This window comes from Pseudophryne corroboree, chromosome 1 (assembly GCF_028390025.1).
Source record: "Pseudophryne corroboree isolate aPseCor3 chromosome 1, aPseCor3.hap2, whole genome shotgun sequence".
In the NCBI taxonomy this organism is placed as follows: Eukaryota; Metazoa; Chordata; class Amphibia; order Anura; family Myobatrachidae; genus Pseudophryne; species Pseudophryne corroboree.
In genome coordinates this window covers 748,856,017-748,882,993 of record NC_086444.1, presented here as the reverse complement: position 1 = coordinate 748,882,993, position 26,977 = coordinate 748,856,017, and the positions used below count along the sequence as shown (strand labels likewise).

The following is a 26,977-nucleotide window of genomic DNA, read 5'->3' as shown; positions in this document are numbered from 1 at the left end:
AGGAGCAGAAGCCCTCCCCGGCTTCTGCAAAGCCCTCAGCATGACGTTGGGGCTTTACAAGCGGACTCAGGGGCGGTGGGGGGTCGACTCAAGAATTTCAGCGCACAGTGGGCTCACTCACAGGTGGACCCCTGGATCCTGCAGGTAGTATCTCAGGGTTACAGGTTGGAATTCGAGAAGTCTCCCCCTCGCCGGTTCCTAAAGTCTGCTCTGCCAACGTCTCCCTCAGACAGGGCGACGGTATTGGAAGCCATTCACAAGCTGTATTCTCAGCAGGTGATAGTCAAGGTACCCCTCCTACAACAGGGAAAGGGGTATTATTCCACACTATTTGTGGTACCGAAGCCGGACGGCTCGGTAAGACCTATTCTAAATCTGAAATCTTTGAACCTGTACATACAAAAATTCAAGTTCAAGATGGAGTCACTCAGAGCAGTGATAGCGAATCTGGAAGAAGGGGACTTTATGGTGTCCCTGGACATCAAGGATGCTTACCTGCATGTCCCAATTTGCCCTTCACATCAAGGGTACCTCAGGTTCGTGGTGCAAAACTGTCATTATCAGTTTCAGACGCTGCCGTTTAGATTGTCCACGGCACCTCGGGTCTTTACCAAGGTAATGGCCGAAATGATGTTTCTTCTGCGAAGAAAAGGCGTATTAATTATCCCTTACTTGGACGATCTCCTGATAAGGGCAAGGTCCAGAGAACAGCTGGAGGACGTAGTAGCACTAACCCAAGTAGTGCTGCAACAGCACGGGTGGATTCTGAATTTTCCAAAATCTCAATTAACCCCGACGACACGTCTGCTGTTCCTGGGAATGATTCTGGACACGGTTCAGAAAAAGGTGTTTCTTCCGGAGGAGAAAGCCAGGGAGTTATCCGAACTTGTCAGGAACCTCCTAAAACCAGGAAAAGTGTCTGTGCATCAATGCACAAGAGTCCTGGGAAAAATGGTGGCTTCTTACGAAGCGATTCCATTCGGCAGATTCCACGCACAAACTTTTCAGTGGGATCTGCTGGACAAATGGTCCGGATCGCATCTGCAGATGCATCAGCGGATAACTTTGTCTCCACGGACAAGGGTGTCTCTTCTGTGGTGGTTGCAGAGTGCTCATCTGTTAGAGGGCCGCAGATTCGGCATACAGGACTGGGTCCTGGTGACCACGGATGCCAGTCTGAGAGGCTGGGGAGCGGTCACACAGGGAAGAAACTTCCAGGGAGTGTGGTCAAGCCTGGAGATGTCTCTTCACATAAATATACTGGAGCTAAGAGCGATTTACAATGCTCTAAGCCTGGCAAAACCCCTGCTTCAGGGTCAGCCGGTGTTGATCCAGTCGGACAACATCACGGCAGTCGCCCACGTAAACAGACAGGGCGGCACAAGAAGCAGGAGGGCAATGGCAGAAGCTGCAAGGATTCTTCGCTGGGCGGAAGATCATGTGATAGCACTGTCAGCAGTGTTCATTCCGGGAGTGGACAACTGGGAAGCGGACTTCCTCAGCAGACACGATCTACACCCGGGAGAGTGGGGACTTCATCCAGAAGTCTTCCACATGATTGTGAACCGTTGGGAAAAACCAAAGGTGGATATGATGGCGTCCCGCCTCAACAAAAAACTGGACAGGTATTGCGCCAGGTCAAGAGACCCTCAGGCAATAGCTGTGGACGCTCTGGTAACACCGTGGGTGTTCCAGTCAGTGTATGTGTTTCCTCCTCTGCCTCTCATACCAAAAGTACTGAGAATTATACGGCAAAGGGGAGTAAGAACGATACTCGTGGCTCCGGATTGGCCAAGAAGAACTTGGTACCCGGAACTTCAGGAGATGCTCACGGAAGATCCGTGGCCTCTACCTCTAAGACGGGACCTGCTTCAGCAGGGACCGTGTCTATTCCAAGACTTACCGCGGCTGCGTTTGACGGCATGGCGGTTGAACGCCGAATTCTAAGGGAAAAAGGCATTCCGGAAGAGGTCATCCCTACCCTGGTAAAAGCCAGGAAGGAGGTGACTGCACAACATTATCACCGCATTTGGAGAAAATATGTTGCGTGGTGTGAGGCCAGGAAGGCCCCGACGGAGGAATTTCAACTGGGTCGATTCCTACATTTCCTGCAAACAGGATTGTCTATGGGCCTCAAATTAGGGTCCATTAAGGTTCAAATTTCGGCCCTGTCGATTTTCTTCCAGAAAGAATTGGCTTCAGTTCCTGAAGTCCAGACTTTTGTAAAAGGAGTACTACATATACAGCCCCCGGTTGTGCCCCCAGTGGCTCCGTGGGATCTTAATGTAGTTTTGGATTTTCTCAAATCCCATTGGTTTGAGCCACTCAAATCGGTGGATTTGAAATATCTTACATGGAAAGTAACCATGCTACTGGCCCTGGCTTCAGCCAGGAGAGTGTCAGAATTGGCGGCTTTATCGTATAAAAGCCCATATCTGATTTTCCATTCGGACAGGGCAGAACTGCGGACGCGTCCTCAGTTTCTGCCTAAGGTGGTTTCAGCGTTTCACCTGAACCAGCCTATTGTGGTGCCTGCGGCTACTAGCGATTTGGAGGATTCCAAGTTGCTGGACGTTTTTAGGGCATTGAAAATATATATTTCAAGGACGGCTGGAGTCAGAAAATCTGACTCGCTGTTTATACTGTATGCACCCAACAAGCTGGGTGCTCCTGCTTCTAAGCAGACGATTGCTCGTTGGATTTGTAGCACAATTCAACTTGCACATTCTGTGGCAGGCCTGCCACAGCCTAAATCTATCAAGGCCCATTCCACAAGGAAGGTGGGCTCATCTTGGGCGGCTGCCCGAGGGGTCTCGGCATTACAACTCTGCCGAGCAGCTACGTGGTCGGGGGAGAACACGTTTGTAAAATTCTACAAATTTGATACCCTGGCTAAAGAGGACCTGGAGTTCTCTCATTCGGTGCTGCAGAGTCATCCGCACTGTCCCGCCCGTTTGGGAGCTTTGGTATAATCCCCATGGTCCTGACGGAGTCCCTAGCATCCACTAGGACGTCAGAGAAAATAAGATTTTACTTACCGATAAATCTATTTCTCGTAGTCCGTAGTGGATGCTGGGCGCCCATCCCAAGTGCGGATTGTCTGCAATACTTGTACATAGTTATTGTTACAAAAAAATCGGGTTGTTATTGTTGTGAGCCGTCTGTTCAGAGGCTCCTACGTTTGTCATACTGTTAACTGGGTTCAGATCACAGGTTGTACGGTGTGATTGGTGTGGCTGGTATGAGTCTTACCCGGGATTCAAAATCCTTCCTTATTGTGTACGCTCGTCCGGGCACAGTATCCTAACTGAGGCTTGGAGGAGGGTCATAGGGGGAGGAGCCAGTGCACAACACCTAGTCCTAAAGCTTTTATTTTTGTGCCCTGTCTCCTGCTCCTGCGGAGCCGCTAATCCCCATGGTCCTGACGGAGTCCCAGCATCCACTACGGACTACGAGAAATAGATTTATCGGTAAGTAAAATCTTATTATTTAGCCTTTGGATTTTTGAGACCCAAGTGCATAATTTTGCATTTTTGGGCATTAAGCTGTAATTGCCAAACTATTGACCATTCCTCTAGTCTACCTAGATCCTCAGTCATTTGTTTTACCCCACCTGGTGTGTCTACCCTGTTGTAGTGTCATCTGCAAAAAGGCATACTTTCCCTTTAATGCCATTTGCAATGTCACCAATAAAGATATTAAAAAGCACTGGTCCAAGTACAGATCCCTGGGGTACTCCACTGGTAACATTTCCCTCCTGTGAATGCACTCCATTCACCACAACTTTCTGTTTTCTATCCTGCAACCAAGATCTTATTCATTCAATATTCCTAGTATCCAATCCCAAGCTTCCAAGTTTATTTAGCAGTCTGCGATGTGAACAGTGTCAAATGCCTGACTAAAGTCTAGATAAGCTATATACACGGCTCCACCTTTATCCATCACTTTAGTCACACAGTCAAAAAAGTCAATAAGATTAGTTAGACATGATCTTCCCCCTGCGAATCCATGCCATTTGGGATCCTGTAAATTGCTGGATTTGAGATAATCTACAACTCTTTCTTTTAAGAGTGTTTCCATCAATTTCCCTACTACTGATGTAAGACTCACTGGTCTGTAGTTGTTTGCCTCTTCCTTGCTTCCACTTTTGTGCAGTGGGACTACGTTCGCTCTTTTCCAGTCCTCTGGAATTACTCCTGTAGCTAATGACTGATTGAATAATTCTGTCAATGGTGCTACCAGCACCTCTTTAAGTTCTTCTAGTATCCTTGGATGTATCCCATCTGGCCCCATAGATATGTCCACTTTCAGCTTTGAGAGTTCTGTTAGGACCTTCTCCTCTATAAATGTACTTGTTTCATTTTCTTGAATATCTCTGCAACTTAACTGTGGCCCTTCCCCCTCTCTTTCAGTAGTGAATACTGAGCAAAATAATTATTAAGATGATCTGCTATTACATTGTCTCCCTCAACAAGACTTCCAGTCTCTGTCTTTAGTTTTATTATTCTGCCTTTTGTTTTTCTCCTTTCGCTTATATAGCTTAAAAAAGTTTTGCCTCCTTTACCCACTGACTGGGCCATTTTCTCCTCAGCTTGTGCCTTTGCACATCTGATTACCTTCTTAGTCTCCTTCTGTCTAACAAGATGTATCTCTTTGTTTTCATTATTTTGTGTCTGCTTATATTTCCTAAAAGCCATCTTTTTTTTCTTTCACAATATTTGCTACTTCTTTCGCAAACCAAACTGGCTTTCCTTTTCCTTGGCTTTCCTTTTCACTTTTAATACAAAGGTCTGTTGCCTTTAATATTGCACTTTTTAATGTTTCCCACCTCTCCTGCACTGCTTCCAAGTTCCTCCTCTCTGCCAAAGAATCACTTACACATTTTCCCATCCCTACAAAATCAACCTTCCTAAAATCCAGCACCTTTATTTTTGAATGGGATGAGTCAGTCTCTGTCTTTATGCTGAACCATACTGATTGATGATCACTGGATCCCAGGTTTTCACCCACTTTTACGTCCTTAATTCTGTCTCCATTTGTAAGTATTAAGTCTAATATTGCGTCTTTCCAAGTGGGTTCCCTCACCAATTGGTGGAGGGATGCTCCCTGAAGGGAATTTAAAATGTCTCTACCTCTAGTGGAACTAGCAACAGACACCTCCCAGTTTACATCAGGAAGATTAAAGTCTCCCATGATTATTACCTCTCCTTTTAATGCCTTTTAGTTATGTCCTGAAATAGGTTCTTGTCCACTTCTTCCTGTCCTGGTGGCCTGTATATCACGCCAATATGAATAATAGACTTCTCCCCTGTTTCTATGGTCACCCAAAGAGCCTCAATTTTTTCTTCAATACTTTGTATTAAGGTAGTATTTATGCTTTTTTTTTACATACATTGCTACCCCTCCTCCGATTTTTCCCATTCTGTCCTTCCTAAATAAAGTATATCCTGGTTTAGCTATGTCCCAGTCATGATTTTCATTGCACCATGACTCTGTAAGTGCCACAGTATCTAGATCATCCCTTGTCATTATTGCAGTTAGTTCTGGAATTTTATTTCCTAAGCTCCTAGCATTTGCACAGATAGTTTTTAGAATTTTGATTGTGCTTTTCCTGTTCCTATAGCTATGTTCTTCTCTCTGCCTATGTTTATTTAGTTTTGATCCGAATTATCTGCTGTTGCTGTGGATATGCTTCCTATTCCCTTTGCCTGCAGAGACAATACCTCTGTGTTGGGGGAGCAGATTGCTTTATTCCTATTCATTATTAATGTCTTCAAATATGTAAAGGGGCACTACAAAGAGTTATCAGAGGAATTATTTATTAAAAGAACTCTGTTTAGGACATGTGGGCACTCGCTGAGGCTGGAGGAGAGAAAATTCCATACGCAACGGAGGAAAGGGTTCTTCACTGTTCGGGCAATAAGGATTTGGAATTCCTTGCCAGGGAAGGTGGTAATGGTGGACTCTGTAAATGCATTGGATTGGGGATTGGATGAATTTCTGATTGAAAAGGATATCCAAGGTTACAACATTTAAAATATTGACATTGTTAATCCGGGTGTAACATGATTTGTAGTTGTCAACTAGTCATAAAGCATTTTTCAGCAGGTACAGTAAAATCAACTCAACGTAATACAAAATACAGGTTGAACACGATGGGCATTTTGCCTCTTTTCAACCTCAATTACTATGTTACTGTCATTCATCGGTCACCAATAATAGCCACATACACACTGGACGATATAAGCCTAAAAATAAACAATGACGACATTATCAGGGTTTTTCTTAGGCTGAAATCGCCTAGTGTGTAACCATCTTAAGTTTACAATACACAAAACTAAAAAAAACTATTGACACATTGGGGGTAATTCCAACCTAATCGTAGCTGTTACACTGACATGCGTGGGGACGGCCAGCACGGGGCTAGTCCGCCCTGCATGACAGACCGGCCTCCCCCACACAAGTACAAAAGCATCACACAGCAGATGCCTGCAGCCAGAATACCAATGGCCGGCAAACGCTCGTTCAAGAACCCGGTGGTCACAATTCCAGCGCTGGGATTGTGATCTTAGGATGCTGGCAGCGGCATTCTGATCATTGTCAAGATTCTGGAGTCGGTATTTCAAGTGCCAGGATCCCGACCACCGGGATCCTGAATGGATCCTCTCCTAATTAATATGAAGTTCGCTACCTTGATATTTTGATCCCAAAACTTTTTCCATTTTCTGATGTAACACCCTTTTCCCTCACCTTCATCACCTGAGGTTGCTTTTCCATCAGTTTATCCTTTTTGTACATTTTCCTTATAGCCTCCAAACCTTTAGATATTCCCAGAAAAATCAATAATATGTGACATATATACTGACCTTATTATCTATTTTCGTATTTCAAAATATTCAGATGTGTTTTATTACTGTGTTTCCAATTGTAAAGCACTGTGAACAATGCTAACACTCAGGGCCACAATTACTGATGTGCCACTGGTGCCTGGCACACAGCGCATATGCACTGTGGTCGCAGAACCACTGGCAACACCTGCCTGGCCGCCCTGCCGCCGCACTGTAGAGTATGCCTGGCCACACACCTGCTGTCACCGCTCAGCTGCAGCGCATTGCCCGGCTACATCTTCTTGCAGCGCTGCAGCTTGTTCACCTCGCCTCCCGGCTCCCCCTCTCCCACACATGTTCTGGGATATATGATGTCTCTTCCCGCCCACCAACGGTGCCCTTTGCTGTGAAGAGCCGCAGCGTAGGGCGGGAAGGACAAAAGGACTGCTGGCTGGTCAAAGGTAAGTATAACAAACACTCACTCACTCTCTCTCACTTCCTTTCTCCTTTGTATAATGTGTACTCTGCTGCCATATTGTGAAAAAAGGGGGACTCACCTGCCATAAAGTGTAAAAAAGGGACTCTGCCATAATGTGAAAAAAGGGGGACAATGCTGCAGTAATGTGTAAAAAAGGGGACTCTGCTGCGTAATGTGCAAAAATGGGTACTCTTCTGTAATGTGTAAAAAGGGGGACTCTGCTGCTGTAATTTATAAAAAGGGGGACTCTCCTGCCGTAATGCGTGAAAAGGGGGACTCTCCTGCCGTAATGTGTAAAAGGGGGACTCTGATGCCATAATGTGTCAATAGGGAGACTCTGCCTGCCGTAATATGTCAAAAAGAGGACTCTGCTTTCGTAATGTGTAAAAAGAGGACTCTGCTGCCGTAATGTGTAAAAAGGGGACTCTGCCTGCCGTAATGTGTAAAAAGGGGACTCTGCCTGCCGTAATGTGTAAAAAAGGGGACTCTGCTGCGTAATGTGCAAAAATGGGTACTCTTCTGTAATGTGTAAAAAGGGGGTCTCTGCTGCTGTAATTTATAAAAAGGGGGACTCAATTGATCTGCAGATATATCTATGGACGGATCGAGCAGTGTGTTCAGCATTCACACTGCCCAATCCGTCGGGGACTGACGTCATGAACTGGGCGGGCGTGTACACACGCCCGCCCAGTTCAGCTGTCAATCACCGCCGGCCACCGCAGCATGTGTACAGGCGGTCGGCCGACCGCCCCGTACACACACAGCGACAATATATCGGTAGATATATTGGCCGTCGGCTGTGCTGCGGGGCCGACGCGATACGTCTGTGAACGACAAAGTTCACAGACGTATCGGCCGTACACACTGGCTGACGGTCCCGCGATATATCGGCCGTTCAAGAGAACGGCCGATATATCGACCAGTGTGTACGGGCCTTAAGTGGTACTACTGTGTGGAGTAAATTGAATTATGGAGACTACTTTGCGATGTAATCTGAATTTGTATTATTTTGTGACCACGCCCCTTCTATATGAAGCCACACCCCTATATTTTTTGTGCGCACCTTCAGCCCGCACTTTGATGGTTTTGAATATTGGGGGGGAGGGCTTACGTCACCAATTCTTTTTCTGGCAGAGGGCACCAAAATGTCTAGTCATAGCTCTGCTGACACTATATTAATTAATAATAATAATAATAATAATAATGTACTGATATATGCAGATATTAATTGCTTCAGGAAAAAATTGTAGAAAAGGAGTTTTTATTTGACATTAATTATATTCCGCAGAAAGCAGATATTACACAAGCAAAGTATAACGCCAGTGCCTCTTTATACTGTCACATTTTGACCACATAGAAAGGATATAGGCCCTCATTCCGAGTTGTTCGCTCGGTATTTTTCATCGCATCGCAGTGAAAATCCGCTTAGTACGCATGCGCAATGTTCGCACTGCGACTGCGCCAAGTAACTTTACTATGAAGAAAGTATTTTTACTCACGGCTTTTTCTTCGCTCCGGCGATCGTAATGTGATTGACAGGAAATGGGTGTTACTGGGCGGAAACACGGCGTTTCAGGGGCGTGTGGCTGAAAACGCTACCGTTTCCGGAAAAAACGCAGGAGTGGCTGGAGAAACGGTGGGAGTGCCTGGGCGAACGCTGGGTGTGTTTGTGACGTCAACCAGGAACGACAAGCACTGAAATGATCGCACAGGCTGTTATGCACACCAGTGCCTGCAGGAAAGTACTGGTGTCAGAACTGTTATGCACTCCAGTGTCTGCAGGAATGTACTGGTGTTTGAACTGTTATGCAAAACAAATGGACTCACAGACAAACTGGGGAATATGACATAACGTACACAGAAGGTAATAGGGTAACAAAATACACACAAAGTGAACAGAGAAGCCCAGAGGCTAAGGAACTGGGTATCTCCCTTGTATTAGAACTGCACAGATGGAAAAAGCAAGATGTTGTGTTTTAATACGTAGAGAACCCGAAATGCTGTTGCTAAGGGCAACAGCAAAACCCTAAAGGGTTACCAACGGGTGTGGCAGTAAACTCCTTGGTCAGAGATGGAATGATAGACACAAGGAGAGTCTCCACAATCCTATTTCTCACTTGCAGTGCACAGGTTTTAGCTTACTGCCACTAAACTGACCCCTGACACCTAGCACAGTGAGACAGGATTAGACAGGCAAGTCTTAGAATACAGCCGCAAACTTGCTAAGTTCACAGAGTAGTAACAGAACCCCAGCAAGCTAAACGACTGACTCCAGTCTTACTGCTAGGTCTGGATTGGCAGAGTGTAATACCAAATCCCCAGGCCTATTTGCAGTAAGCAACAAACAAATACAAAGCTACACAGTACTGGCTAACTTTCATGAACTGACTAACCAACAAAGATTCAGCAGCATCTGCTTACCCTGAAAAGAGGCCTTATAAAGCAGGTGCTGTCCACGTCCCACTCAGACCTCACAGACTGTGAGCACAAAAACCAGCACCGGATCCCCTGCCGTGCACAGAGCCTATAACCACTGCACAGCAAAAGACCCGAACCGGAGTATCAGCTGCGCTCAGGTTACTCCACTAGCACTTGTCTCCCGGTTGCCATGACGACGTGGCAGCACAGGGCAGGAGACCCTAACAGTACCCCCCCTCTGACGAGGGGTCAAAGAACCCCTACCACCGGGTTTATCGGGGAACTGCAAGAAGAAAGAGCGTATCAGTCTGGGGGCATGAAGATCACAACTGCGCACCCACGACCGCTCCTCCGGGCCATACCCCTTCCAGTGCACCAAAAATGACAGCCGACCCCGAACCACCTTGGAGTCAAGAATCCTTTCAACAACAAACTCCCTCTGGCCACGTATCAGAAGAGGGGAAGGTCTTCCACTGGAAGAAGGATTACTAATCGCCCGTTTTAAAAGGGAACAATGAAATGTTTTATTGATACCCAAAGAACGGGGCAGATCTAACTGAAATGCCACCGGATTGATAACCCTGGTGATCTTATAAGGGCCGATGAACCGGGGCCCTAACTTATGAGATGGCTGTCTCAACTTCAAATTCTTGGTAGACAACCAGACGAAGTCTCCTAATTTGAAGCTGCAGGGTCTTTTCCGCTTATCAAAAACCCTTTTGGTCACTAATGACACAGACACAAGGGCTTTCTTCACTTTCCGCCAAATACCTCTAAGGACCGAAACCACAGAGGAACCACCAGGCGTGGAGTCCAGGGGGTCAAAAGAATTGGCCTTAGGATGATGCCCATACACACAAAGGAAGGGAGAGATCCCTGTAGCAGAGTGAGCCGCGTTGTTATAGGCAAACTCCGCCATGGACAGATGAGCAACCCAGTCAGTCTGACACTTGGAGACATAACACCTGAGGAACTGCTCCAAGGACTGGTTCACCCTTTCAGTCTGCCCATTAGACTGCGGATGGTAGCCTGACGACAAGCTGACAGAAATCTGGAGATCGGAACAAAATGCCCTCCAGAATTTGGCCACAAACTGGGATCCGCGGTCAGAGACCACATCAAGTGGCAACCCGTGGAGACGCACAACATGCAGCATAAATAATTCAGACAGGCGTCTGGCTGATGGCAGCCCAACCAGTGGAACGAAGTGCGCCATCTTCGAAAACCTGTCAACGACAACCCAGATGGCTGTCATCCCCGAGGATTTGGGCAAGTCCACCACAAAATCCATTGAAATGTGGGTCCATGGCTTAGATGGGATAGAGAGTGGATGTAATGGGCCAACAGGAACCCCTCTAGGAGTCTTATTTCGGGCACAGATGTCACATGCCCGAACCCACTGATCCACATCCTTAGCCACCGAGGGCCACCACACCGCCCTAGATAGCAACTCCCGAGTTCTGGCAATACCCGGGTGACCTGCCGACTTCTTGGCATGGAATTCCAGGAACACTCGCTGTCTTAACCTAGGAGGCACAAACAAAAGACCTACCGGAAGGTCTGGAGGAGCCTGCTCCTGTGCTCTAAGGACTAATGATAAGAGGTCCTGGGTAATGCCCACTTTAATACATGATGGGGAAACAATGGGCAACGGCTCCTCGGTGGTCTCCTGGATTGGAGCAAAACTCCGCGAGAGCGCATCAGCCTTGATGTTTTTTGACCCAGGGCGATATGTTATCAAAAAATTAAAGCGAGCAAAAAACAAAGCCCATCGTGCCTGCCTGGCATTGAGACGCTTCGCTGACTCTAAATATGCCAGATTCTTATGGTCAGTGAGAATTGAGACCACAAACTTAGCCCCCTCAAGCCAGTGTCTCCACTCCTCGAGTGCATCCTTAATAGCCAACAATTCCCGGTTACCCACGTCATAATTCATCTCGGCAGGCGAAAATTTACGGGAAAAGTAAGCACAGGGATGAAGGCGATTATCAGACACTCCCATCTGAGAAAGCACTGCCCCAATACCCATCTCAGAGGCATCCACCTCCACCACAAAAGGACGCTCTGGATCTGGGTGTCGCAGCACCTTGGCCGAAACAAATGCCCTTTTGAGACGGGCAAAAGCCGCTTTAGCCTCACAAGACCAGTGAGCAACATCCGCCCCTTTCTTAGTGAGTGCCACCAAGGGCGCCACTATAGACGAAAATCCAGCGATAAATCGTCTATAAAAATTCGCAAAGCCCAGGAAACGCTGAAGCGCCTTCAAACTAGTGGGCTGCACCCAATCCAGGACTGCCTGTACCTTGGAACCCTCCATTTGGAAACCCTCTGGGGAGATAATATATCCTAGAAATGCGATTTGCTGAACTTCAAATTCGCACTTCTCCAGCTTCGCCCCAAGCCGGTGGTCTCTGAGTTTCTGGAGGACTAAGCGTACATGCTTCCGATGTTCCTCCAGGGAATGGGAGAAGATTAGGATGTCATCTAAGTATACAACTAAGAATCTATCCAAATATTCCCTGAGCACATCATTCATGAAATCCTGGAAGACTGCCGGGGCATTACAGAGCCCAAAAGGCATCACCAAATATTCATAATGCCCTGAGTGGGTATTAAAGGCAGTCTTCCATTCATCCCCCTCTCTTATTCGGATTAGATTGTACGCACCGCGTAGGTCAATCTTAGAAAAAATGGTGGCAGTACGAAGCTGGTCAAACAAGACCGAAATGAGAGGCAGTGGGTATGAGTTTTTAATCGTGATACGGTTCAATTCCCTGAAGTCGATGCAGGGTCGCAACGAACCGTCCTTTTTACCCACGAAGAAGAACCCCGACCCAACTGGAGACTGTGAAGGTCTGATAAATCCCTTAGCCAAGTTCTCCTGAATGTACTCTGCCATAGCCTGAGTCTCAGGACGTGACAGGGAGTACAACCTGCTCTTGGGAAGCTTAGCATTTGGCAACAAATCAATGGCACAGTCATAGGGGCGATGGGGAGGTAGTACCTCTGCAACTTTTTTGGAGAACACGTCCGCAAAATCTGCATAACACCCTGGCAATCCTGGCAAACTTAGCTGCGAGAGCCTGACTGGAAGGCTCAAGCAACTCCTGAAACAATCAGTACCCCAACTAAGAATCTCCCCAGAGACCCAGTCAAATTGAGGATTGTGGGCCCTTAACCAGGGTAACCCCAACACCAATGGGGCAAAAGTACAGACAGTCACATAAAAGGACAATTTTTCAGAGTGTGTGGCTCCAATAAACAAAGAAATCTGGCTAGTGCAAGAGGTAATTTTACCTTGGGATAATGGTTCCCCGTTTAACCCACAAATCTCAATTTCCGATGCCAAGGGTACTAAGGGAACAGAGTGTTTCAGGGCGAATTGGCGGTCCATAAAAACCCCGTCGGCCCCACTGTCCACAAAGGCCTCAGTCTTGACAGTTTGACCGAGGATCTTCAAGGTCACCGGAATGATAAAAGTCTTCTTGGGAAATTCTGACTTCTGGCCTGACAGGATATTTCCCATCACCCTCAGGCCCTGAAGTTTTCCGGCTTTTCTGGGCATGATACTACCACATGACCTTTATTCCCACAGTACAAACACAACCCCTGCTGTCTCCTCCGCGTCTTCTCACGCGAGGAGAGGCGGGTAGCCCCAATCTGCATAGGCTCCTCAGAAAATTCCTCAGAGTCTGAGGTTCCCTTGGGAAGGAAGGAAATCTCAGTCTCCCTTTCAAGCCTACGCTCTCTCAGCCGTCTATCCACCCGGATGGATAACTGCATGAGCTGATCCAAGCTATCAGGCAAGGGATATTGTACCAGTTGGTCCTTTATCTGGTTAGAAAGACCTCTTCGGTACTGGTGTCTCAGGGCTGGGTCATTCCACTGGGTATCATGGGCCAACCTCCGAAACTCCGTACAGTAAACCTCAACTGGCCTTCGCCCTTGCTTAAGGATCGAAATCTGAGCCTCGGCTGAGGCCGTCTTGTCAGGGTCATCATACAACATGCCCAGTGCCGTAAAAAAAGCATCAACACTTTTAAGCGACGGACAGTCAGGCTGCAACCCATATGCCCAGACCTGTGGGTCTCCTTGTAGCAAGGAAATCACTATGCCCACCCGCTGAATCTCCGACCCAGAAGACTGAGGCCTAAGCCGGAAGTATAGCTTGCAGCTCTCCTTGAAACAAAAGAACTGCGAGCGATCTCCAGAAAAACGATCCGGGAGATTTACTTTCGGCTCCTTAACCCCTGCAGGTGCTGCTGCTGCGGGAGCTCCGCCAGCAGCCTGGGAGGTGTGCATTTTAATGGACAAATCATTAAATTGTCGAGTCAGGACCTGCACCTGATCGACCACCTGTTGCAACGTATTTTGAGGGGTATGCTCCATATTCCCACAAAATTTCAACAGGAGTATTAGGCTGCTGAATATGTTATGCACACCAGTGCCTGCAGGAAAGTACTGGTGTCAGAACTGTTATGCACTCCAGTGTCTGCAGGAATGTACTGGTGTTTGAACTGTTATGCAAAACAAATGGACTCACAGACAAACTGGGGAATATGACATAACGTACACAGAAGGTAATAGGGTAACAAAATACACACAAAGTGAACAGAGAAGCCCAGAGGCTAAGGAACTGGGTATCTCCCTTGTATTAGAACTGCACAGATGGAAAAAGCAAGATGTTGTGTTTTAATACGTAGAGAACCCGAAATGCTGTTGCTAAGGGCAACAGCAAAACCCTAAAGGGTTACCAACGGGTGTGGCAGTAAACTCCTTGGTCAGAGATGGAATGATAGACACAAGGAGAGTCTCCACAATCCTATTTCTCACTTGCAGTGCACAGGTTTTAGCTTACTGCCACTAAACTGACCCCTGACACCTAGCACAGTGAGACAGGATTAGACAGGCAAGTCTTAGAATACAGCCGCAAACTTGCTAAGTTCACAGAGTAGTAACAGAACCCCAGCAAGCTAAACGACTGACTCCAGTCTTACTGCTAGGTCTGGATTGGCAGAGTGTAATACCAAATCCCCAGGCCTATTTGCAGTAAGCAACAAACAAATACAAAGCTACACAGTACTGGCTAACTTTCATGAACTGACTAACCAACAAAGATTCAGCAGCATCTGCTTACCCTGAAAAGAGGCCTTATAAAGCAGGTGCTGTCCACGTCCCACTCAGACCTCACAGACTGTGAGCACAAAAACCAGCACCGGATCCCCTGCCGTGCACAGAGCCTATAACCACTGCACAGCAAAAGACCCGAACCGGAGTATCAGCTGCGCTCAGGTTACTCCACTAGCACTTGTCTCCTGGTTGCCATGACGACGTGGCAGCACAGGGCAGGAGACCCTAACACAGGCAGAGTAAGTCTGGAGCTACTCTGAAACTGCTAAGTAGTTAGTAATCGCAATATTGCGAATACATCGGTCGCAATTTTAAGAAGCTAAGATTCACTCCCAGTAGGCGTAGGCTTAGCGTGTGTAACTCTGCTAAATTCGCCTTGCGACCGATCAACTCGGAATGAGGGCCATAAGACTAACTATGGGCCTCATTCAGTATGGATCGAATCAGCTATGTGATCACATACTGAAGAATTTATGTGCAGTGAGCATGCACTGGAGCCGTACTGTGTGTGTGCACAGTAGCGGATCTTGCTACGGGCAAGCATGTTTTTGCCCGGGCACCACTGTCCCGAGGGCGCCGCTGCCGCCGTGGCAAGATCCGCTACTACTGCCGTGCGGTGCGTGATGACGTCAGGCGCACCGCACGGCATTATGGAAACGGCTATAGACGCTAGAGGTCATAATTGTCCTCTAGTGTCTGTGAGGTGCTATGGGAGAGACGTCATGACGTCTCTCCCATAGATCCGAGGAGCGGTGCCGGTGGCCGGAGATGGAGGACAGCAGCGGTTGGGAAGCAGGAGTGGGGCTGGTGAGTATTTTTTTATTTATTTTTATTTTTATGGTAAGCGGCGCTACTAGGGGTATTAATACAGGGGGCACAGTACTGGGGCAAAACTAGTGGAGGCACAGCTACAGCGGGCACAGTACTGGGGGCAAAACTACTGGAGGCACAGCTACTGGGGCACAACTACTGAGAGCACAGCTACAGGGGGCAAAACTACTGGAGGCACAGCTACAGGGGGCAAAACTACAGGGGGCATAACTGTGATGACGCACCTTCCCCATCAAGCCACGCCCCTATTTTTTGCGCACACTAACCCTGTTTTACCTGCCGAGGGGGGGTGCGCCAAAGGAAACTTTTGCCCTTCACTTATGTGAATGCCACGGCCTGATTGACAGGCAGAAGCGTTCACTGAGCAGTTTGGGGCGGTGATGCGGCGTTGTGGGGGTGGCAACGCAGCGGCATTGGGTGGGCGTGTCATCGGAAATGGGGGCAGAGCAGGTGGGGGGGCATCCACAATTCAGCAATATGATCGCAATTTAATTGCCAAATGCATGCGATTGCAAACAGTTGCAGTTTTGCTAAAATATCAAAACTGCAAGTGAACCTGAATAAGGTCCTGTGTTGCCATTATAATTTTTACGGATCTGTATATTACAGGTTGAGTATCCCTTATCCAAAATGCTTGGGATCAGAGGTATTTTGGATATGGGATTTTTCCGTATTTTGGAATAATTGCATCCCATAATGAGATATCATGGTGATTGGACCTAAATCTAAGCACAGAATGCATTTATGTTACATATACACCTTATACACACAGCCTGAAGGTCATTTTAGCCAATATTTTTTATAACTTTGTGCATTAAACAAAGTGTTTGTACATTCACACAATTCATGTATGTTTCATATACACTTTATACACACAGCCTGAAGGTCATTTAATACAATATTTTTAATAACTTTGTGTATTAAACAAAGTTTATGTACATCGAGCCATCAAAAAACAAAGGTTTCACTATCTCATTCTCACTCAAAATAGTCCGTATTTCGGAATATTTGGATATGGGATACTCAACCTGTACATCACAGTATTCATCAGTTTATAAATGGTCATATGTTATATTTAACACTTGGCCTGCCTATTCTGATTACAATGCAGTTAGCATTTAGACTGGCATTAGATAATCTGTTTGGCATGTTAATAGATAGCTATCTGATCTGGAAATTCTGCTGACATACTGCATTTATAATTCTATAACAATATAATCTTCAAAATGAAGAGCAGACAGGAGTGTGAGGAAATGGATTCATAGTAAAGGGATAAGGATTAAATGACTTTCTGTGAGAGAGCCAATGCTAATAACTCTGAATGCTTAAGAGATATTCTGGGTACTCATGTTTACAACTAAATAGAGAAAATGATAGTTGCTGACCAGTAATCTGGTGATTATTTACTTATATAGTGCATATGTGCATTAATAACAACAACTAGTTATACATTTGTTTTCACTATCTACGTTGCACAACACTGATTAAAAAAACATCATCGGCATTTAGATGAGTGTAAAACAATTATTTCAATAGATGGAAAACTGATCAGTGCACATTCATACATTTTAGTTTAGAGATGAATGGTAATCAGTTTGTGGCACACATGGCCATGTCTCACCAGGTCTGACACTTTTGGGGCTGTTGAAAAATTACTCTTCTGGGATTGTGTTTTTCAATAACACAGCACTGATCAGGAGTCGGTGCAGGCATATTAGTGGCTGAAGCCGACCTTGATTTGTTCATAATGTTTCATCCCTCCCCAGGGACCAGCCACCTATGTCTGTGCTTCATGGATCACCTAATCCATTCATGATCCCCTATTCGCCCTTGCCTTGTTCCCCAATGGCAGTGGTGTAACTAGAAATGTTGCATTTGAAAAGGGGGGTGGCCTCACTGTAAGGGGCATGGTCTCACTACAAAGGGCGTGGCATTGCAGGAAAAGACTACCTTATACCCCAGTTTTACAACCTGCACACCCAGACATTGGCCACCACAGGAAAATAAAATCCTGATTCATGCGCCTTACATTATTTGTAATTTTTCCTTTTTATAGAAATGCCCCTTGCACATTATGCCACACACCACAATACCCCTTACACATTATGCCGCACACCATAATGCCCTTGACACATTATACCATACACCGTAATGCCCATGACACATTATGCCATACACCGTAATGCCCCTTACACATTATGCCACACACCGCAATGCCCCTTACACATTATGCCACACACAGTAATGCCCATGACACATTATGCCATACAACATTAATGCCCCTTACACATTATGCCACACACCGCAATGCCCCTTACACATTATGCCACACCGCAATGCCCGTGATACATTATGCCACAAACTGTAATGCCCGTGATACATTATACGACATACGACAATGTACCTGACACATTATACCACATACCGTAATGTCTGTCATACATTATGCCACACACCATAATACCTGTGACACATTATGCCACACACTGCAATGCCCGTTATACATAATGCCAGACATTGCAATGTCCATTATACATTATGCCTCACACTGCAATGCCTGTGACACTGTATGCCAAACACTGCAATGCCCGTTATACATTATGCCACACACGGCAATGACTGTGATACATTATGCCACACACCACAATGCCCATTACACATTATGCCCCACAGTAAGGTTTCTAATTACTTTAAAATTACCTGCTTGTTGCCAGGGGTTTCATGCTCTGGGTATAATGCTCGTTGCCAGGGGTTTCATGCTCGTGGTGTCATGCTCATTGCAGGGGCGTAATGATCATTGCCAGGAGTTTCATGCTCTGGGTGTCAAGCTAGTTGCTACGGGTGTAGTGCTTGTTGCCAGGGGTTTCATGCTCTGAGTGTCATGTTTGTTGACAGGGGGTAGTGCTTGTTGCCAGGGGTTTCATGCTCTGGGTGTCATGCTTGTTGACAGGGGTGTAGTGCTTGTTGCCAGGGTGTAATGCTCTTTGCCAGGGGTTTCATGCTCTGGGTGTCATTCTCATTGCCAGTAGTGGTATGCTCGTTGCTAGAGATTTGATGTTCTGGGTGTCATGCTCGTTGCCACGGGTGTGTAATGCATGTTGCCAGGGGTTTTCATGCTGTGGGTGTCATGCTCATTGCCAGGGGCATAATACTCATTGGCCAAGGGCACCAGCACTAAGCGAGCACTCCTGGCTCTTCTTGTACCCCTGTCAAGTATGACCTCTAGCATCTGTCTCCTCCAAGGCTGCACCCATTTTAGGAGGGACATTTAGCAGATTTCCATGCAGACTCATGGGAATCTGCTGCTTAAACAGTGGCAGCACCCCCTAAGCCTGGCACCTCCAAGCCTCCGCAGTGGCAGCAGCTGGGAAACTCACTCAAAGAGAGTAACGTCCTGTCTGCTTGGTTACCAGCCAGTTTGGAGATTCGCCTTGGGGGATTGACGGTGTGGTTCCCAGCAAACAAAACCTCCCCTCCAGGCATTTAATTTACTCTGCCACTCTTAAAAATAGAGTGAGTGAAATACTACATAAATATCCAAATCTACAGTGCACAACGAAGAACCCTTTATCATACTACCAGAAATATACACTATTTGGATTGTCAGCAATGAAAATAAAATTATGATTAAACCAACTCACTGATACTTATGTTGCATTCCTTTACTCTAATAAAAAAAGTAGACAAGATAGATAACTCAAAACTTGTTTGGAAAATCTTTAAGTATATATCTATTCCCAAACAAAATCACAGCTCTGAAATTTTATTCCATCCCGCTGAAATACAATCCAAAAAATAGACTTTGTTTAAAATTTGACAATTAACTGTGGCCTTAAATTTCAATCATAAGGAAGTGAGGTAGGGAAATAGTTATATGACAAACATGTAGCTTGAAATGTGCTAAAAAATAATGGTTTTAATCCCAGCTTTCTAAGACTTTTCTGAGCTGAGATATTGCATTTACCCCAAACAGTGAAAACTGTCATACGCCATAATACAAAAAAGCCGCCATCTTCATATGATGGTGAATAAAAATAAAGTAATGGTGGTTTCTGACTACTAATTTACATTATAACTTATATATTTTTTTTATTAATTCATTTATTTCTGGACCATTTGATATGGATTGCATCTGTGACTTGGTGCTAATGATGCTACAATGTACTTCCCTGGTGTATATCCGTACTTTCAAATAAGGAAGGAAGGACTGTGGTGCCCACTTTTAGTGTCTACAGAAGCGATACTCTTGCTTTGTGCGTCATGCTTTGTGCGTTGGTCGCACCATTGAAAATTTCACCAGCTCTATGCTAGGTACAGATAATCTGTCTGAGTATGGCCTTCAGTGTGAGCAGCTGAACGTCTCTATATGCAGCCACTTTTAGCAACACACCCATACTACGTTACATCTACGTCTCAATAGCCAATTCCCTGTAACCACACATGAATGGCAAACACGTTTCTAACACACTTCTTGGTGCGTGTGTCTTACTCTCTACTGCATCTGTACAGTAACACCATCGTGATGCATGCATGCGCGGTGCAAGTACTGTAAGACGTAAGCACAGATGAAAAACATTGCACACAAAAAAAAACACACATTGGCCCCCACAGGAAAAAAATAGGCATCCACAGGGAAAAAAATAAATAAATGTATACTATAGCTTTTGCTATTACAAACTGTTTCAAATTTCCACTGTAGTTTGAAAGGCCCAGTGACAGCAAGAGATTTTATAATTCTTGGCTGTAACATCTATATATTTTTTTATTAACATTTATGTAGCAATAGCATATTCCATTGCTCTTTCTTTCAAAGTTGGGCAAGGGCAGACTGGGAACTGAAAGTGGCTCCGGAAAAATTTGTAGAAGTGGCCTCACGTGTGCAACACCAGAGGTATACGTACTAACCATGGCGGCAGCACCACCCCTCACATGTCAACAAACAAAACAGGCCACACAAGCACATTGGCCCACCAGGGATCTGCCCTGTGGCCAATCGACCTCTGCATATGTATAATGTATATTTCAAGTGCACAGTCTGGAGCCTGATCCCTAGAACATGAAATGGGTCGCCACACAAATTGGTCCCAGCAGGGGTTTCCTTTGTACCCCCGTGGGCCAGTCCAACGCAGCCTGATGACTTTTAATTTGCTTCTTGAACTTCAGTGATAAAATGTAGTTTAGCCCAGTGGCCATGTTATCATGTTATTAACCTTTTACATTTTACGTTCTACAGGCATTCATCCTATGGAAGACTACTAGAAGACCAAGATTACGGTTCCCTAGGCAACTACAACAATCCACTGTATGACGACTCTTGAAGGAAAGATTTCAAGCTCAAGAACAAAATGTGTTGCCTGATTTACTGTTGGGCTGAGTCAGACCAGCAAATATGCTTTACCTTTTAATTCTCAGGCCTGCTGAAATGACCTATCACGCTGTATGTCTGCTGTGCATTGAACAAAGTAATGAATATGAACTGAAAACCAAAGTGAGATTTATGTACTATTCTGTAAAATATACATCTAACTAATGAAATTAATGATCAATCATCATACAGTACTTCATTAAACATTATACCCTTCAGTTAACCCAACCAGTTAGATCGTGATCATGCATTCTATTAGAAAGCGTAATAACTAATGGCTGTATTATCAAGAAAAACATAGTGATTATATATTTTTTCATTAAAATGCAATTTTGCACACATAAAGGATTCTTGCATACAAATTGTTCTAGGAAACATTAACATTTGAAAAGCACTTTCTTGACAACCCAAAGAAGCTTCTTGCATCCGTTTGCAACTATAATTAAGGATAATACAGATCAATTAATATCATTACCTTAGTTTAGAGATTGTTTGCTGAAAATAGTCAGACATAATGATCATATCTATTTATGTGTTTTCATGCAGCTAGTGACTGAAAGTTACACAACAAATTGTGCATGTGTTGCGTTCAGACATTTCAGATTACAGAAATCATCACCCTTCAAAAACACCCTGGCGAAATGCTCTACCTCACAGCTCTTATCATGTGATTTTGACATTATCCATTTTATTGGGTTGGTTTTGTTTTTTTGTCTGCATACTAGTCTACTCTAGTTTCTCAGTCATGCTGTGGAGGGTTTAACAACCAGTAACATGTAGGTCACATGTGGCTTACCAACACTTATTTTCCATTCATCAGTCTGTTGCATGTATGTGTGCAGTATACAGGCCCCCCCCCCCGTCCACTTGTGACATCAGTCATTTTGGAAGTGTTCCATAGACGGATAGATAACAAATAGTTCTGAAGTGAATGTCGCCTGTATGAGGAGAATTTTGTAGCACATAGGTGTCCTATCGCACGAAAGACTGGTAGATTAAAAACTTTCTCAAATTAGGTCGTATTAGTAATTGGATAGTTGTTAACTAATGTGGCTTAGTTAATGTGATCTTGGTGGTGACAATGATAATATGCAGTATATTGGCTACTGATTGTTAGCAATGAAAATGTGCTTCTGATGACAAAGAATGTTTGACAGGAGAAAAGTCTAGTCTAGGAGCATTTAGTCTGCTCAGCAATCTGTCAAATCCATAAAATATCTCAGTATGGGCTCCATGTACTAAAAATCCACTTATCCTGAAGTAAAAGCCACTCCTGCTTCACATGTCATCATTGCGATGCAGGAGGGATCTACCAAAATATCTACTCAATAGCCCTACCGAGGCTAGTGACTGTAAAGCCACCCCCTCGGCAGTGTCCACAGAGATGCACAGCGCGTCTTGAATGAGTTGTGCACGTGTTAAACAATGGTACTCTGCTGCTTTATGGGATTTTTTTTTCATTAAACTTTATTGACAATCAAACAGCTACAGAGAAGACATCCAGATTGCATGGAGGCAGATAACAGGACTTTCAAGTCCTGTAGAAAACAGCTGACATTAAGGGTGTGTACACACGGTGAGATATTTTCTTTCGATTTTGACTATATAGTCAAAATCGCAAGAAAAGTTAGTGCAGATCGTAAGGTGAAAGTCACCTTGCGATCCCGATTCAATCCCGATGCGCGGTCCCGCCAGGTCGGCATTGCAAGAAAAGATAGACTGTGCAGGCAAGTCAATCCTTGCTAGATCGGTGTACTATCTAGTTCATCTCATGTGTCAATGACATCTCACATAAGCCAAAATCTCACATAAGCCAAAATCATAAGCACACATAGTCCATATCTCAAGAAAAGTTAGTCAAAATCGGTGGTGCTGGGCTCCGGGGAGTTCAAGGGAAATCGCAAGTGAAAATCGGGCATAGCAAGGATCTCACCGTGTGTACACACCCTAAGTGTCTACTCTCTTTAGTAACACCTGGGTCACTTAGCCCTGCCAAAGATGCCTATATCGGTGCCGATATTCTAACCTGCTAGTAGCGTTAGTAAGCAGAAGGTACAGAAATCCCTTTAGTAAATATGGAGAAGTGATATGTATAGGTATTTTCTCTTTTTCGTTTGGCCCCCCTATCTCCCTTTAGTACATGGACCCCCTATAACTGTCTAAAACTGCTTAAACCCTGAGTCTGGGTATATTCTTGTGGCCTTGCTTTATACCTATCGTTAGCCTTATCTTTGTCCTCTCTTGAGGGTGAATGCAATCCTTTTGCACACTGTTTTTACATGACATTGTTTTAAGAGCATTTAATGCTGGTGTTGCACTAAAACAGTATTATGTGGTAAGTTGTTTTTTTATGTAGGAATAGAATTTAAAAAAATGCAGACAGTATCTGATCTAGGTGGGCGAAAGGGGCATGGCATTCTGTAACCATGCCGTGGTATTACTTCAGCCGATGTCCTAAGGAGAGGGGTCTATTTACTAAGCCTCAGGTGGAGCATCGACACGGCTCCCATTCACACTGCGCCTGACCCGGTATTCAACCCGGGAATAACCCTTCTTATATACCGGGTTGAATTAACGGGTCAGGCGACCCGCTAATTCGGGCAAAGTGCTTTCACATCGCACACTGACCCGTGTCGACACGGCAATATGCTGTGTCGATACCGGGTTATTTGTGCGATGTGAAAGGGGTATTAGGAACTGATTGGCTGGTAGTTTATCACTCTCCATTTTATCACTTTTCAAGCGATGATGCATCTGTTCCTCTATCCTCCAACTGTGACCTGATAATTGTTTGTCAGATTGGAACACCTGTAGACAGGATCACCCGTGGGCTGAGTAGGGCCCAGGTGCTGTGAGCATAGTGCCTGAATCCAGGAGGTGTGAGCAAACCCCCTCCAGGGATAAAAACAAAACTTTGTCTCCCTCATCAGCACTGCAAAGGAGGACACGTGTCACCCCCCAGCTGCTGACCCTGTCCTCTCCAATAAGCCTGAGTTTGGGTAATCAGTAGCCCCTCCCCTCTCAGCACCCCTGACTGTAGACACCATGTGTGCGCTTTGTATATTGGTACATCATTTTGGTCATTTTTTTCAATGATTTGTTTTTCACTTACTTGCCAAAAGTTCACCCTGACATATTGTTCTATATACTTGGTTTTTATGTTACCTACCATTAACATTTGTTTTGGTGCTTATGTTTTATGTGTGAATTAGTAATATAGGGATTTGCTTGAATTTGTTAGTCAGATGCACTCCATTTTAAAATATTGCCTTTAGCTAATTTGGCAATCATTGTTATTTATTTTTATCAATTCTACTTTTGGAATATGCATATTGAAACAACCCTTCAACATCAGCATGATTGTTTACAACCATGTTGACACATAACCCTCTTAGACACTGGATTGATGAGACTGACCTTCCTCGTGGACCACTCAAGCGTTAACCAAGACATGTATATATCACTCAGACTGTTTATCGTTTGTTTGGCAATTTCAGCAAATAAATTGTTGAAGCTTAAAATGTACAATTCCTATTTTATTGTCTTTTACTGGAATATTGGTATATTGGATGGAAGCTGTGTTGAAAATGTCAGAGATGAATAAAAAGAAAAACATTTCTATGTCCTATCCTCCTCACATTACTCTGTCCTTCCCTGTAATGCTGGCCACCTGAAACATTGCCCACTGTTCTTTAACCCTAATGCTTCCTGCTGTCTCATTTTATGTCACAGATCACTATCTCCCACTTCCCAGTGCCTGCAGATGTCTACATTGCCTAATTTGTGTCAGCCACACTATCATTGGATGAATTTACTCCAAGGTCATGTTCCAATTCAAACATGAGGTTCGATGTCTTTTCAAACATAGGGGGATATTCAATTGTTTGAAATGTCAGTTGGGTGTCTGTTTTTTCCTATCTAATAGGAAAAAACAGACACCCAACCGACTTTTCAAACAATTGAATATCCCCCATACAATATTATGGGGGGAAAAAAGAGGATAAGGAAAAATAAGAAAAGAAAAGTGCAAATTGAACCATGCCTATATCAGCTTGATTTGACCCGAAACAGATAGTGTCAAGCCGATTCTCAAATATGACCTTCCTAATATAAACATGCATTTGCATAAAATTAATATGTCTGCTCATGATTTATTTATAGTTTATGTGATACCATGGGCCGGATTTAATGACGCCCGAGTTAGACGGCCGTGCGGGATGCCGTTCGAACTCGCACGATTTTGGTTTTGCCATGAAAGTAATTGCCTCTTTAAAAAAATGTCCTAGTTCGGCCAGCATCCCGCACCCGAACTCAGGCGTCAATACATACGGCCGTATATGTTCCACTGAGTATTTGATCTTATTTACAGGACCATGATAAAATGTGTTGATTTATTTAATTAACTACTGTATGCAATCTGTTTTAAAGAATATTTGTGGACATGCCATCTTTTTTTTTTTTTTTTTATAGTTCTCTTTATTAGACAGCCATAAAGTTATGTCACAAGGGATCAATTTACAAAGACATTAAGCAGTGACAGATAATCAAGTTCAAAATGCATAAAATGCAGAATATTGAAGGCTGTGCAATTTTTTTTTATAAGAAGAGAAAAGAAGATAGAAAGAATTCACATCAAGTAGTATAAACACAGCTGTATAGCAACAATACAAAGGGGGCATAAATCACCTAGGTGCATTACTGCCCCAAACAATAAAAACAACAATTATAGAAATTAGACCAAGCATCACAGCTGACAGGAAAAAGGAGAGACAGTAAAAGAAAGAAATAGAGATAGAAAGAAAATAAAAATAAATAGTATAGAGATACAATGAATAGATGAAATATATGAAATATATTGCCGGGGGTGGATCAAACATACATTCTGGGGAAGAAAATTAAATTGTGGTTTTGGAATGGACGCAATAGTATGTAGTGTCAGGAAGTGGGGAGTCGATGCAATAATAAAGGTCTACAGATTAAACCAACACCCCAGATCACAAAAAAAAATTCAAGCAATAGTTCCAGCCATACGGTTGGTCAAATACCACTTTGTATCCCGAAAAACCTTCCAGATACAGTCACGCCTGTCCAGAGGTAAGCTATCTATATAGGTGCCCCATTTTTTATGGAACAGCATCACCCCAGTTTCAATTTGGAAAGTGGCCATTCGCCTCTCACAAAATAGTACATCTAATAAAGCTGATTCCCATTCTCCCACTGATGGGGCTGTTTTATATATCCAATGTCGCAGTATCACCTGCTTCGCTACCGTGACCATCACAGTCAGTAAAGGAATCACAGGAGCGAGGTCAGACCGCAACATCCAGGGCGAGAAATCCGCGAACAGCAACGGGCCCACTACTCTTGGAAGAGTTAATTTGAGTAAACGGGATAAATATTGAAGGATCTTACACCAAAACCGTTTAATTTTCCCACAAAACCAAAGATTATGTGCAAGAGAAGCTCCACTCACTCCACATTTAAGACAAATTCCTGGTTCACTGGGGCGGAAATGTTGTCTTTGGGAGGGGGACACATACATCCTGTTCACAATCCGTAAATGTATTTCTTGTAATGTAGCGGATTTTAGAGCCCTCAAGACCAATTCGGTGTTTGCAGAAATCTCATCCATCGTAGGTGCCTCTGGGAATTCCCGCTTCCATGAAGCAGAGAGAGGGGACCAGGAAGGGGCTGATACCTCATTCAGGTCATTGTAAAGATAACGAATCTTGAACGGATTATATTTACAAAACGAAAGGGTGTCGAGTATTGCTCGAGTAGAGGTTGTCTTACCTAAGGGGTCATTAAGGGAGTTAATATAATGGCGCGCTTGGAGGTACTGTACATAAAGAAATTGGAGCGGGGCAAAGAAAACCTTTCGTGTAGTTGCATGAAGGAGAGCATCTGTCCACCAGGATCAAAGACATC

General features: G+C 44.6%; 1 protein-coding gene across 2 annotated transcripts in view; it reads left to right on the top strand.

The window, feature by feature from the left end:
- Window positions 1-24,577, top strand: part of PARM1 (prostate androgen-regulated mucin-like protein 1) — a 223,004-nt gene extending 198,427 nt beyond the window's left edge. For both annotated transcript variants that reach the window (XM_063916790.1, XM_063916801.1), the window contains exon 4: window positions 20,918-24,577. In XM_063916790.1, the coding sequence (XP_063772860.1) occupies window positions 20,918-21,002 (85 nt within the window). In that variant the 3' untranslated portion in view covers window positions 21,003-24,577. The remainder of the gene's footprint in view (window positions 1-20,917) is intronic.
- Window positions 24,578-26,977: the final 2,400 nt, after the last annotated feature.